This window comes from Paralichthys olivaceus, chromosome 4, assembly GCF_024713975.1.
Source record: "Paralichthys olivaceus isolate ysfri-2021 chromosome 4, ASM2471397v2, whole genome shotgun sequence".
NCBI lineage: Eukaryota > Metazoa > Chordata > Actinopteri > Pleuronectiformes > Paralichthyidae > Paralichthys > Paralichthys olivaceus.
This window is the reverse complement of record NC_091096.1, coordinates 20,882,896-20,896,307: the sequence shown is the minus strand read 5'-3', so window position 1 is coordinate 20,896,307 and position 13,412 is coordinate 20,882,896. Positions and strand designations below refer to the sequence as shown.

The following is a 13,412-nucleotide window of genomic DNA, read 5'->3' as shown; positions in this document are numbered from 1 at the left end:
GTTTTAGCCAGCCATGCTCTTCTAGCTTTATTTTGTTCTTTCTTATTATATTTTTAGATTAGCAAAAAAAAGGAAGGAGGCAAATGTGTAGCTGTACACTGAAACAAGACATGATGTATAATAACACCTGTGAATACATATGTTATTATAATGCATCCATGACCAAAGACTACAGTGTCGCATGCAAATGACGTCAGCAGAATCAGCTGACGGCGCCAGTGTCTCGCTGCTAAGGTGAAGTTGAGGTAGTTTCTGTTCGCACAGTGAATTATGTTCGAGGTTTCTGCTCCATCGTGTCGCACACACAATGTGTCAGACGTGTTGGATTGAAGTGAACTCCTCGGGGCTGATCTCACACGTTTCCTGCTCATTTCAGAAAGTCGTGTGTGTCAAACATGGGATGGGAAAGTTTCTCTGTCCTGGTTTTCCTTCTTCACTTCACCCAGACGTCAGGAGCTTCCTATGTGATCACAGCTGATGTGAGGAGAGCAGCAGGAGATCTCAAACACTTCTGGACGAGCACTGGATTCTGGTAAATGTCTATTTTTATTCCCGGCTCCTCGTGCAGAATGCACAACAGAGAATGATAACCATGTCAGAAAGTAGAGATTTTACTGCATTGGGAAAATAACACTGCAGTCAAGCGAGCAGACGTTCGTCTTTTCCTGATTTCAAGTGCGCCCGTATTACAGAATGTATGGCAAATGCATGTAGTCCATGATGCGGAGCGAGCCAATCTATTACTCTACTGTAAAATCCCTTTATTCCATAATTTCTGACAAAGGTTGATACAGTTAAACTCAGGACCATCCTGACTGTTCACTCACTCAGTATCAAGCATATTTACTGTATCAGTTTCTGAGAAATTCAGCCTCAAAGTTCATTATTTTGAATTGAAAAATGCATTATGTTTCAGTACCTCCACCATTATCAGCTAAAAAAAAGGAACTCTGAACTGCTCACTTGAGTCTTCTGTGATTATGAACATGTGTGAATTAAATTCACATCAGCTCGAAAACTCAACTCAAAAAGCCATGATAGGTTTTTAAATGTATATTTTTTTATTGGAGATTGGCACAGTTTTTCTCTAGAGACAACACATGTCAGATCTATGAGCTGGCATCTTAAACATATTGTAAAATGAAGTAGAATTCATTCAGAATAGACACTCAGTGCCTCCACCAAGGATGAAATCACATTTAAATTCACTGCAGGTAGATTTTACTCATAAATGCAAGTCCCATAAGAAATCAATTAAAATGTTGAAAAACACCCTATTTAACAATGTCAAAAAGAGAAAATTCCTGGATTGGCCCCTGATCCAGATCCATACCAATGTTTAATGGGTTCTCTCCAGACTTATATGACGTCCTTCCACCACATTTTGGGGAAATGGTCCAGTAGTTTTTGTGTTATCCTGAAAACTAACAGACATACCAACAAATAAACCATGTTGAATATATTACCTCCTTGACGGAGGTAAAAAAGATTTTTGTGTCATCGCAGTGTTAAACAGGAGATTGTTCTTTTGTGTCCAGCCCTCCTCTTCCGCACACCCAGGCCGACCACTTTGACCTGAGTGTCGACCAGCAGCTGAACCTGGCCTATGTGGGCTCCGTTCCCCACGGAGGGATCCAGCAGGTCAGGATACACTGGATGTTGGAGCTGGTCACTGCACAGTAAGTGAACCTGCTAGTGGAGACCATTTAGTGAAATGAAAGATTTGTCTAATTTGGTAAAAGTTTTTAATCTATTTATTCTGTCTGATGTTGTTGTAGAGATATCGGAGGACGACCTCAGTACAACTTCACTAAGCTGGACCAGCTCATAGATCTCTTGTGGATGAATGGACTCCGACCAGGTAGTGATCCATCACCACAGGCTTAGAAACATCACATCATATCTGTGATGCATCACACTTGCCTTCATGTTTTGGCCTGGTGCCAGGTTGGTGCTGACGGGATGAAACTCAGATGTTTGATTAAGATTATAAAGCTGAGTTCTTTTTTTTCTTGCACCTCTGGTTTTCAGGGTTTGAGCTGATGGGCAGCGTCTCGAACTACTTCACTGACTTTGAGGAAAAATCCCAAGTGGTCGAGTGGAAGAATCTGGTTTATCTCATAGCCAAGAGGTACATCGGTGAGTGCTGAATGATTATTGAAAAAAATGATTTCAACCTGGTTGCATGAAATCTGATATTTTACCTTTTGTATTTCAAAATTGAATATTACAAATATTTGCATCATTTTAACCTTGTTAATGTGGATTCTGAATCACAGACCGGTATGGCCTGGGAAGTGTTTCTCACTGGAACTTTGAAACGTGGAATGAGCCAAACAACCATGACTTTGATAATGTCACCGTGTCCATTCAAGGTAAAGTCAGAATAGTTTTTGATAAGAGGAAATTGTGACGGTAATTAGGTTTATGTGTGAAATAATAACTTGAGTGATGTTATGTGGGATAAGATTTGGATGGAATCAAACTTAAATGCCCCACCAATTTCTTTTTGCTTGTGTGGATAATGTTCAACAGCACAAAATGTCTTGTACTGCCAGACCTAATGTCAATTATCTGCAATGTTAGACAAGGTGACACCATATCACTGTAATGAAGGAGGGGGTCTCCTCCTCCCTCTTCCTGTGCAGTGACAGAAATCTTGTGTTGTCACTGTTCATGTGAGGGGGGGCTCCATTTCATTGGTTTCATTCTTACCAAAGAGCCGTTGAAAAGAATCAGATCGCTCACAAACATATCACTAAATGTCAATTTGTTTTCACGTGTACACTTAATATTGAAAGGATTGTGTAGTAAAGATGCAATAAAAGAGGACTCTCTGTTGTGAGCATGAACAGACACATAGACGTGTAGGTGTTGTGTAGGTGTTGTGCCCATGACCATTTCTCTGGCTCTTTTCTTTTTCAGGGTTCCTAAACTACTATGATGCCTGTTCGGAGGGTCTGCGTGCTGCCAGCCCCCTTCTGAAGTTCGGGGGTCCCGGGGACTCCTGTCATTCCCCCCCACACTCTCCGTACTGCTGGGCCATGGTGCAGCACTGCTACGACGGCACCAACTACTTCACTGGAGAGACTGGAGTCAGGCTAGACTTCATCGCCCTGCACAAGAAGGTGGGATTTTCTAGCTGTTACCTTATCAAGTTAATTTTGATACCAGGTCATGAAAAGTTTCACAGAATGATATAATATATTATATTATCAGCACTTTCACTACGATGTTGGGGGTTTAATTCCCGTCCTGCAGGGACCTTTCTGTGCTGTTTGCATGTTATGGCTGCTTCACGTCCAGCTTCCTGTGGCTTCCACCCACAGTACAAAGACATTCAGATGGAGGTCCAGTGGAGACTCTTTCTTTTTGGCAGCTGACTCTCTGTTTCTGTCCCTCAGGGAGGAGGCTATTCGTTGCCCATCCTCCAGCAGGAGATCCAGACAATGGGGGAGATCCAGGAGCGTTTCCCCCGGTTCCGCAGCCTCCCTGTGTATAATGATGAGGCTGATCCTCTGGTGGGCTGGTCCAGGCCTCAGGGGTGGAGGGCTGATGTGACCTACGCTGCCATGGTGGTGAAGGTGAGGTGAAGGGATGGAGAAGAACAACATGAAAAATCCCCACAGAGTAAAATTATATTTGAACATTGGAAGCTGAAGATCACCGTTTGTCTCGAGTGCAGATGAAAACTGAATTGCTCTCAGTAGTGCTCATTTCTCCACCAAGGCCCAACAGTCATAAATATTAGTATTAGTCCCATAAAAATGTCTGATTTGTTTCATGAAGATCCATGAGTTACTCTCTGATAAATCAACAGAAATGTTAAAAAATAGATCATATCTCACAATGTTAAATAAAGTGAAAAAACATGCCTGGATCTGCCTTCTGATCCGGATCCTCAATGTTTAATGAGTTCTTCCCTGACACATCCCACCTCCTTCCAACAAGCTTCATGGTAATTTGTCTTCTAGTTTTTGTGTATTCCTGCTAAAACAGACAAACAAATGCAGATGAAAAAGGAAGAGGAAATAATTTATTTAAACACATTTGAGAAGATGATTACTCACGCTATGACTAGAGCTCAACCAATTTATCAGTTGATGAATAAGAATCTGCCAATATGAGCCTTTCACAGAGATTTGGTGTCAGTGTTTGCTCATGTGGTTCAATATGAAGTCTTTGATTCTTCAGATTAAACAGATAAAGGTGCTGTGACTGAAGACATCATGTATTTCTCTGTAAATATTTAATGAAATGGAAACATAAGTTAAGTCTAACCAGTCCTCTGTCCTGCTCCCTTCATCAGGTGATAAACCAGCACCAGGATCTGCTGCTGTCAGACCCTAACAGCACCATCAACTACACCCTGCTGAGCAACGACAACGCTTTCCTCAGCTACCACCCGCACCCCTTCACTCAGCGCACGCTGACGGCACGATTCCAGGTCAACAACACCCAGCCGCCTCACGTCCAGCTCATCAGGAAGCCTGTCCTCACTGTCATGGGCCTGCTGGCTTTACTAGGTGACACTCAAGGGTTTTATGAGGAAATGTATGATTGAGGTGTGGTGGATGATGTGTGGATTTTCACAAGTAGACCCAGTGTAGCTAAAGCTCTGCTCTCCCAGGGTGTTGCTCCTTCGTGTGTACCAGTCTCATGGTAACAGCCCTGTGTGTGTTATAACATTCAGGAGAGACCCAGGTCTTGGCTCAGGTTCTGAACGCAGCAGGAACCAGCAACAGCACAGTGGGAATTCTCGCCAGCAGCCACAAGCCTGTGATGCCAGGCGGCTCAGACAGCTGGCAGGCGGCAGCGCTGGTCTACAACAGTGACGACAACCGCACCTCCACCGACACTGATGATGTCACCGTGTCACTGACAGGACTGGAAGCACAAAAGGGTGCGTTTAACAAAAGACTGTTGGCTTTAAGTTATCATATCAAAATATTGTTCTAATAACTAAAATCTTGCAGGACGTTGTTTCTGTATGTGAGCGATTCACTTCAGTGCTGCGTGTTGTGTGTGTTGTGTGTATCCAGGTCTTGCGTATGTCACATATTACATCGACAACAACATGACCAACCCGTACCAGCTGTGGCAGAGCATGGGCAGCCCCGACTATCCCACAGCAGAACAGTTCAGACGGCTCAGGGGGCTGGAGGTAAACAGGAGGATTGGACTCACACAGTTATTATGCTTGGTTGTTTGTCATGCAGGTTGAGTGCAAAAACAAAACAACCAACGTTCGAATAAAGCAGTAAAATTGCTTATATGGTGTACACCACATATTATACATTCATTTGATGAAACATTATGCTGTTTACACCCATCACACTAGTAGTTCCTAAACCCCTGGGGGGTAGCGAGACACAGTACGAAGGTCAAAGGATGATTTTCAGAAATCTAATACAATTAAGAAATGACTGCCATTTGAGGGTTGTGGGCTGAAAAGTTTGGGGACCACTGCATTAAACACTGTACTGTAATAACATGTCTATAAGTGATGGAGGGTGGTTGATTGATTGAAATTACAGAGTCTCACAGGCACAGGCTGCTTCTCCTCTCTAACATGTTTGAGTTGAGTTGTTTGACTCACTGATGAGGTGTCATCATGTCAGGACCCTCATGTTGATGGACCCTGGGAGATTCCTGCAGGCGACACTCTGACTCTAAAAGCCAAACTGTCCGTGCCCTCCGTTCTCCTCATCCACGTTTGTGCTCGGCCCAAAGCTCTGCCCGACCAGGTCAGTACCAACAACACACAAGCAGTGTGAACTCAGAACAACTCTGAGTGCACCAGTTCAGTCTGACCTTTTGTCTTTGTCATCTGTGCCAGTGTTTGTCACTTAAATTTTAAGGTCTTGACCTTATTGTGTTATGATTTGGCACTTGAACTGAACTGAGTAGCTTTTATTTTAGTTTTATTTATTCATTTTTTGCCATGGATTTGTGTGAAGTACTTTGTAAACTTGTTTAGATAAGTGCTTTACAAATAAGGTTGTTATTATTATTATTATTTTTACTGTGTGGCTGTGGATGTTTCTGTGTCTGATTTTCTCAAGTCTCTGAACTAAGTGAAAGACATTAACATCCTGTATCTCAAAGCCTGATTCTATCTGACTCAATGTGTGATCAGGTTAATGGATTACGCTTCATCAGAATCACCAAAGGCCAAGTTCTGATCATCTGGTCTGATCACTGTGTTGATTCCAAGTAAGTTCACAAAACCAATGATTTCACTATGCATGTATCTGCCAATCCAAGAAATTATGAAGGAACTCAGTAGATTGAATCCCTCTGTCATGATGTTGAAATTCAGTGAAAATGTCCACATAATATAGAAGTCATCATGCATTACTCCATTCATTCATTCTCCTGTCCTCATATGTGCAGATGCATCAAGACTTTTGAAGTTGAATTCTCTTCAGACAACAAGAACTTCAGCAGGATTAATACACAGGACACCATCTTTACTTCATACGTCTTTTCACCAGGTGAGAATTCCTCTGAGGTTTTAAACAAGTGATGATAATCAGCAGCATTGTGTTATAGAAATAACATCTTAAAAACACGGTGTGTTCTGTAGTGGACCTAGAAGTCAGCGGTCTGTACCGAGTGCGAGCTGTGGACTACTGGGGACGGCCTGGGTCGTATTCACTGCCAGAGAAGTATTAGAGGAGCTTTAGACCCCGGTGATGTGACACCTTGATAAATGCAGGGTTTAAATCAGATTTTACTGTTGATACTTTCTATACAGTGTCACTTGTTTCATCAGTGGTATAAAATGAAAAATAGATAATAAAATGTCAGTAGACAATGAGATGAGTAATCTGATCACACTGTTACATAAACTGTTCCCATCAGAACAACAATAGATGCATTCATGATCTTTTCTTATCTGTATTTTTTATATAAATTCTATTTTGTATACTTGAAATGTCAAAGATTTTTATATGTTATATGTAGATAATTAAAAGTTGGATTATCATTGTCAGTTTTCTAACACAGTTGTTTTTACAAACACAAGGAAAAGAGCAAGTTACTGTACAAAATTTATTGTCACCAATACAGATGGATAAAGCAGTGCAGTTACACATCACAGTTGATTCTATCTTCACATTCACTCAACCGCTAATAGTTTTCATTTGATTACACTTGGAAGTATATTTCAGTTTTTGGCAGAATAATTAATTGAACATTTTCACTGAAGTTATGAGATAGTTCTCTTCTGTGCTAATTAGAACAGGATTATTCTCCTCTTCGCATCTCTGAGAGGAGCTCTGTCGTCAGAGCAGGATGATCAAACCATGGAAATGAAGCAAGTTCAATAAACTCCAGCTTAGGTCCAATTTAGCAAGCTCCTGTTAAGAATAGAAGAACAAGTGATAGATGAGTTTACATGTTACACAGAGCTTTAAAAATGTATCCTAAAAGTTAAGACTAAAATATCAACAGGGAAAATCTAGATGACCTATTTGTCCTCCTTTTTCTAAATTTAAAGTTAAGAATACACACTCTTTTAAAAAGTCAGCAGTGTTATTTACTTCTAATGTTACAATCCAGAGCATCAGCTATTCCCTTCAAATTCAAGTAACCCCTGGCCAACGCTTCACGATCTGTGAAGCTGAATGTGAAAGACTGAGTACGTACCGGACTGCAGCACAGGCTGGAACTGTCCGGCCATGCAGACCTCCTCCTGCTTTTGGCGAACGACTCTCTGGATGGGTGGGGAGAGGCCACGGGGGTTGCGGGAGAAGACCAGGGAGTAGCCGTCCTCGCAGCTTCCATCCTCCTTCTGGGTGCGGCAGGCGTAAGTGATGGCGTAGTTGTCATAGTCGGTGTCAATGACCCAGTAGTTGTCACCTGTAAGAGCACGAGAACCAGAAGTTAGTCTCAGTTGTGGGTGACAGGGAGCTAGAGGATAAGTGCACCTGAGGAGGCTCACCGCCACTGGACAGGTAGCTGGCCAGTCCCTGGTAGTTCATGAACATCTTGCCGGGGGTAACGGGATCGGGCACGGAGTACTGAGCAGCCATGTCTGCGCACACAACCCAGAACCTGGATTTCAAGCAGAGAAAGATATGTCACGTGTAAGCAGGAATATATCATATACTTAATCTATCAAACTGCTACTAAAGAGTTTTTTCAAAGCGATTTCTAAAAATCACAGTGACCCACCCAAAGAGAGTGACTCTGCCCCTGGAGGAGGCCACCATGGACCCATCGTCTCCAACAGTGTATTCAGCTGAGATGTTGTCCTGCAGGAACAAACCCTCGGGATCTTTCTTCTGCAGAGCGTACCATTTTCCAGCGTACTGTCGAGACAAGTAAAAAACGTCCAAAAATCAATAGATCATTTTATTTGCCACACAAGTCTCTTTTGTGCTTGTGTGAATGCAATGCACAACGCTATTTCATTGTCTGCAGATGATATCCTGGTTTATATGGAGGTTGGATTAGTTTACCATACTTGTCGTGTAACCTTCTATTTATGGAATGATATGTATTCCTTAAAGAGTGTACTCACTCTAACGGGGTCGAAGTCCTCTTTGACTGTGAAGCTGTCCACCACGCAGGAGGCCAGGCTCTGCTCGACACAGGCCAGGAACAGCATCGCCACGGCAAACATTTGGAAGTCCATTCTAGACAAAAACCCAAGTTGATCAAATTATGATTCTGATTTACAGCTGCACGAATCTCAATCAAAACGGCACTTAAGCACCTCTACTGTAAAAAGATGGGTAGGTCCCCTCAAAGCAGCATGTACCTACCTGAGGTGTAGATTGAAGCAGCAGGAGGTTTTCAGTGCAGAGCTGTTGCAGTGTCTGAGCTGTGGTGAGCAGACGGTGTCCCAGTCTTTTATACACGATGCACAGACAAGCTTGCTGATTTATTTTCACTTCTTGAATCTAAATGCAGAGTTTAAATCTACCGCTAATCCAGTTAACAAAATCCTCTGTTATAAGCAGATGAACCCTCAGCATAGGCTTTATGTAATTGTTGTCAATGATGTATAATGGCCCCGGGGGGGTGAAGAGGTGTCCTGAGCCTCAAGTCACATGTCCACAGCAAAGGTTTTTATGTGGAGCAATTGTATTTTGGGAACTAAGGTCACATGGGAACCTTATTATAGGAACAAGTGTTAAAAGTACAGACAAACTGAGTCACACTAGTGAGAAAATAATGTAAATACAGGGTGAATGACAGACTGTGATATGATTTTATGATAAATCTGGGGTGTTGTTTCGTCCATAATCCAGCCATCTTCTTTCTGGGTTTTTTTGTCCATCTTCAGATAAAGTTCCCAAAACTTTGAAAAACAATATTATTCCAGAAAGAACACTGCAAAGATGACTGTGCAGAGAATTCCTGTTATTATGCTTCATAATATTTACAACTGGCCTTAATAACTGGGGACAAAAATGATCAACCTCACTTTTATTATTGATAGATTTTGATTTGAACTCTGATTAATGGGAAAGTGACTGTAAGCGCATCAAAGTATATAGGATTTTCCGATTTTTTACTTTTTATTTGGGTGAAAACATAAGTTGTACAAATGTTTAGTTTTCCAAATCCTTACATATTCAGATAAAAAAATACTCTGACATAACTGGCAAGAAAAAGGTGCATTTTCACTGACAATCACCACAAGTGGAAAAAAGCAACATTTGGCCAAAATAGCCTGCAGAGCAGCGCAGAGTAATGAACTCAGTCCTGTTAGGTGAGCTGCAGACTCTCCGGTGTAACTGCCTGATGACACTTGTTAAGTAATGTTCTGTCATCTTGTCCATAAATGCTTCCAGAGCTCCGACCTGTAATCCCACGCCGAATATACAGGAAACAAACAGCTGAGGTGTGTTCAAGGAAATTCACACCACTTCATAATCAGCAGAGTACAGAGAGATCCAAAAGTGGGACGCAGCTTTATTTCACAGGTAAAAAGTGGTTTTCCTTTGGATGCAAGTATGAATCTAACTATTTTTTTTTTCCAACGTAAATGTTTTTACCAAACTTCCATTTCATCAAAATGTGAAGAATCAAATTTTGTAGAACCGCATCGGAGCTGTCTGTTTCGTGTACTTTTTTATGATACATGTTCATTAAGTGAATCCTTTTTTTTTTAAACTTTTTTTTCTGTCACTGTTGTGGTGTGCTTGTGTAAAGTTGCATGCAGATCACAGTAATCCCTGACGAGTTCCCATCACCAGTCTCCAGGGGATATTTTGGTTTTGTACCACAGTAGCTAAGTAAAGGTGAGAAGCTTGGAAGTCCATCTACAGTATATTTTTGGTCGACCTTGGTATTGTTGTTGTTCTAATAACTAACAACAACCTGTACTTAAGATATTAAGTGAGACCTGTGCTCAGCAAAGTCCAAACTATTAACTAGACACAAGACGAGTCAACAGTATTAACTCTAATCTGAAAACAGAAGACAGGTTTAAATGATGCTGTTGTAGACACACACTTGCTTAACGTCAGGGGAGGAGTTCAGGGTGAACATGTCTGAGCTCGAGCCACATCAGTTCACAGGCTGATGGGACAGAATGAGGCACGTTGCGTGACAAGAAGAAGTGATTGTCAGACTGAAGCTGTCAGTTGATTTTTTCTTCTTTGCAACATACTGATTGAAATTAAGCCTGAAAAAGATCATTCCATAACATACTGTCCAACTAATCAGCTTGGGAAATCATTCACAAATCATTTGCTAAAGTTAGAGTAGTTCAGTCCATAAATGTACATTTTCACACACAAAAAAAAAAAAAACTTTTGTCTTTTTAGACAAAACACTGACATAACCTCATGAAATTATATTATATCTTCTACCGTTATAGAACTATTTACCATTAATAAAAAAAAATAACCCTAAACCTATTCTGTCCATCTTAATCTCTCCAGATAAAAATTACTGCCTACTAGAAATAAAGTACTGAAATAACAGGGTGATTGTAGTTTTCACCATTATGTCAAACAATAAACATCACAAAACTTTATTTGTAACCTTAAAGGTCCAGTGCGTAAGATTTAGGTGAAAGGAATATTGGCAGAAATTTAATATAGAATAATCCTGATGATGTTTTCAATAGTTTGTTTCATCTAAATTGTATTTAATTGTATTGTAATTGTAGTTTTCTTTACCCCAGAAAAGGCCCTTTATATTTAAATACTTAATATTTACATCGAGGGGACCCTCTCTACAGAGGCTGCCATGTTTTTTCCATTAGTCCAGACTGGACAAACTAAACACCTTTTGAGTTTCTTTTTCACTTTTCGAAGGGGAGGGTGAGGTGAGGGGTGTTCAGCTGCAACATGCAATTTAAACACTAGATATCACAAAATTCTACACACTGTACCTTTAAGAGGAATTTCAGGTTGAGGTAAACAATGCTTTTCCCATTCAATTATTAAAGAATTACTATTTGACATCTTAGAGAGAATATTCATATTACAACAATGCACCAAATGTAGTCAGTGCAATAGATTAGACCCATCAAATTTCAAGTGAGACCCACAAAGGTCTCAAGTAGGAAACAAAGGAGCATCATCTGAGAACCATGCATCACAACTTCTTTGGTTGTTCCAATATTAGGACAAATGAAAAACAACTATTTTATACTATGACTCGAGTTTTAATTGCAAAACAACAAGTGATCACTAAAATATTACATCTGTGCTGTAACAGTTTGTGGGGGGGAAACCAACTATACTCAAAGGTCACACGTGAGTAAACAAAGACAAAGACTACAGTGGTCATGTACTTGTGTTTCTATGGCATTGCTTTGTTACAAAATTGAATGAAATAACTTATGAGGCAGCATCTGTTGTGTTACAATGCTGAGTTCAAGAGCCTTGTTTTATAACATGTAAGTCAATTTAAAATTGCGGGCCACCCAGAGAAGTGTTGTATTCTTCAAGGTAACAGCAAACACATCCACAACACATGACTGTTTGTGACCCGACTTTGCCGTCGCAACTCCAGAAAGAGAAGAGGTTGGAAATTGCACATGTACGTGGACATCCTCATGCAGCTTTACTTCAGAATGGTATCTTCATTTGCTGTAAGGAAGAAAGAAATATTTGAGGTTAGTACAATTGTAATTTGACATTAACAGCATGACTGTAGTAACAACAGCTGTATTGTAAGCTGTACAATATTATTATTGTATCAACCTGTATGAGCTGAGCATCATACACGTGTATGTGTGCAAACAGGAAGCTGAATATCTTAAGCTGCTTTCAGACATTGCACTGAACTCTGCAGTTCCTCCGTATTTTCTGCGGAGGAGGTGCATGTATGAATGCAAATGCACGGGTGAGACGATCTGCAGACTTTATCCGCCTGGCCTCCTAGTACTAAGTCTGTAGAAATCCAAGAGCAGTCGATACACGCAGAAATTAAAAATAGAAAAAACAAACTAATATCTCCCAGTGAAAAAGCAGTGACGAAATTGTCAAGAGAGTTTGTGGTGATAAGAGCAGACAATGGTGTCGGGGGTTCTGTAAACATGATCACTTGATCTCCGCAGTGGAATTAATACGTCATTTCCTGCCTCTGTCTGCTGCAGCCGGCTGCTCCACCTCTCACCTGAATAAAAACATGGAGGGTTTGATGCTGTTGTGAACGTGTCTGTGCAGAAGACCTCCCGCTGTGTTGTGCAACGTGCAAAAAGCAGACTGTGGGTAAAGTCAGTAGCCAATTCTCCAGATTTTCTCCAGAGGTCATGTCTGAAAATGGCTTAAGTGAACTAATATATAAGTGAATAAGGCTGAAGAGATTACCTTCTGCTAGTTGCTTGGCAATGCGCTCCTGCTCTTCGCGGACCTTTTTCTCCTCCTCCTCGATCCTCCTCTCCTCAGCTGCGATGGGCTTCAGGTTATCTGAGCAAATTAGATAATGGATGGTAAGTTAGGTTTACAAAGGGAAACTAATTTCCTGCCTTCTATCTCAAAATGACATCTGGTTACATGATCTGAAGTAAATGTACTCTTGAGTTGCATCCAATAAGATATGTATGTCTTGATATAGGTTAGCTATAATAAGCTTAAATGACTTAACAGCTCTAACACCTCTTATGTGACATGCTGCAGGACAGTTTTTTTTTTTTAAACAATCTGACACATCATTGGTTTAAGTGTTTTAAACATGTTTGTTGTGCAGAATGTCCGGCTATAAAAGATGCACATGGTGACTATTTGGAATAACGTACCATATCTCCTTTTGCCATAGATGATGCCAGCGATCAAAGCTGAATACCTGGCTGTCTGTAATTGAGGAAAAATCAGTGAACACATTAGTGAAGTCTTAAAATCTCAAATTAACCTCCAATCAGAGAGTTAAAGGACAGAGGCATCTAGAAGTACTTTGCTGTTTTTGAAACATTTTCTTAGCATAGCTTCCTAATTCAC

At 40.8% G+C, this 13,412-nt stretch overlaps 2 protein-coding genes across 2 annotated transcripts; one reads left to right on the top strand and one right to left on the bottom strand.

Moving 5' to 3' along the window:
• The first annotated feature begins 198 nt into the window (after positions 1-198).
• Positions 199-6,997, top strand: idua (alpha-L-iduronidase). The gene is made up of 14 exons (XM_020093695.2): positions 199-532; positions 1,539-1,679; positions 1,779-1,861; positions 2,032-2,139; positions 2,280-2,375; positions 2,926-3,128; positions 3,405-3,584; positions 4,310-4,526; positions 4,694-4,903; positions 5,043-5,164; positions 5,622-5,747; positions 6,140-6,216; positions 6,397-6,497; positions 6,590-6,997. The coding sequence occupies exons 1-14, from the start codon at positions 396-398 to the stop codon at positions 6,676-6,678; spliced, it is 1,890 nt and encodes a 629-aa protein (XP_019949254.2). The 5' UTR covers positions 199-395; the 3' UTR covers positions 6,679-6,997.
• A 45-nt stretch (positions 6,998-7,042) lies between these two features.
• Positions 7,043-8,911, bottom strand: LOC109633709 (purpurin-like). Its single transcript, XM_020093735.2, has 6 exons — positions 8,775-8,911; positions 8,531-8,645; positions 8,182-8,318; positions 7,949-8,061; positions 7,654-7,866; positions 7,043-7,364 (listed from the first exon to the last, which is right to left on the bottom strand). The coding sequence occupies exons 2-6, from the start codon at positions 8,642-8,644 to the stop codon at positions 7,354-7,356; spliced, it is 588 nt and encodes a 195-aa protein (XP_019949294.1). The 5' UTR covers position 8,645; positions 8,775-8,911; the 3' UTR covers positions 7,043-7,353.
• Between the last annotated feature and the right edge of the window lie 4,501 nt (positions 8,912-13,412).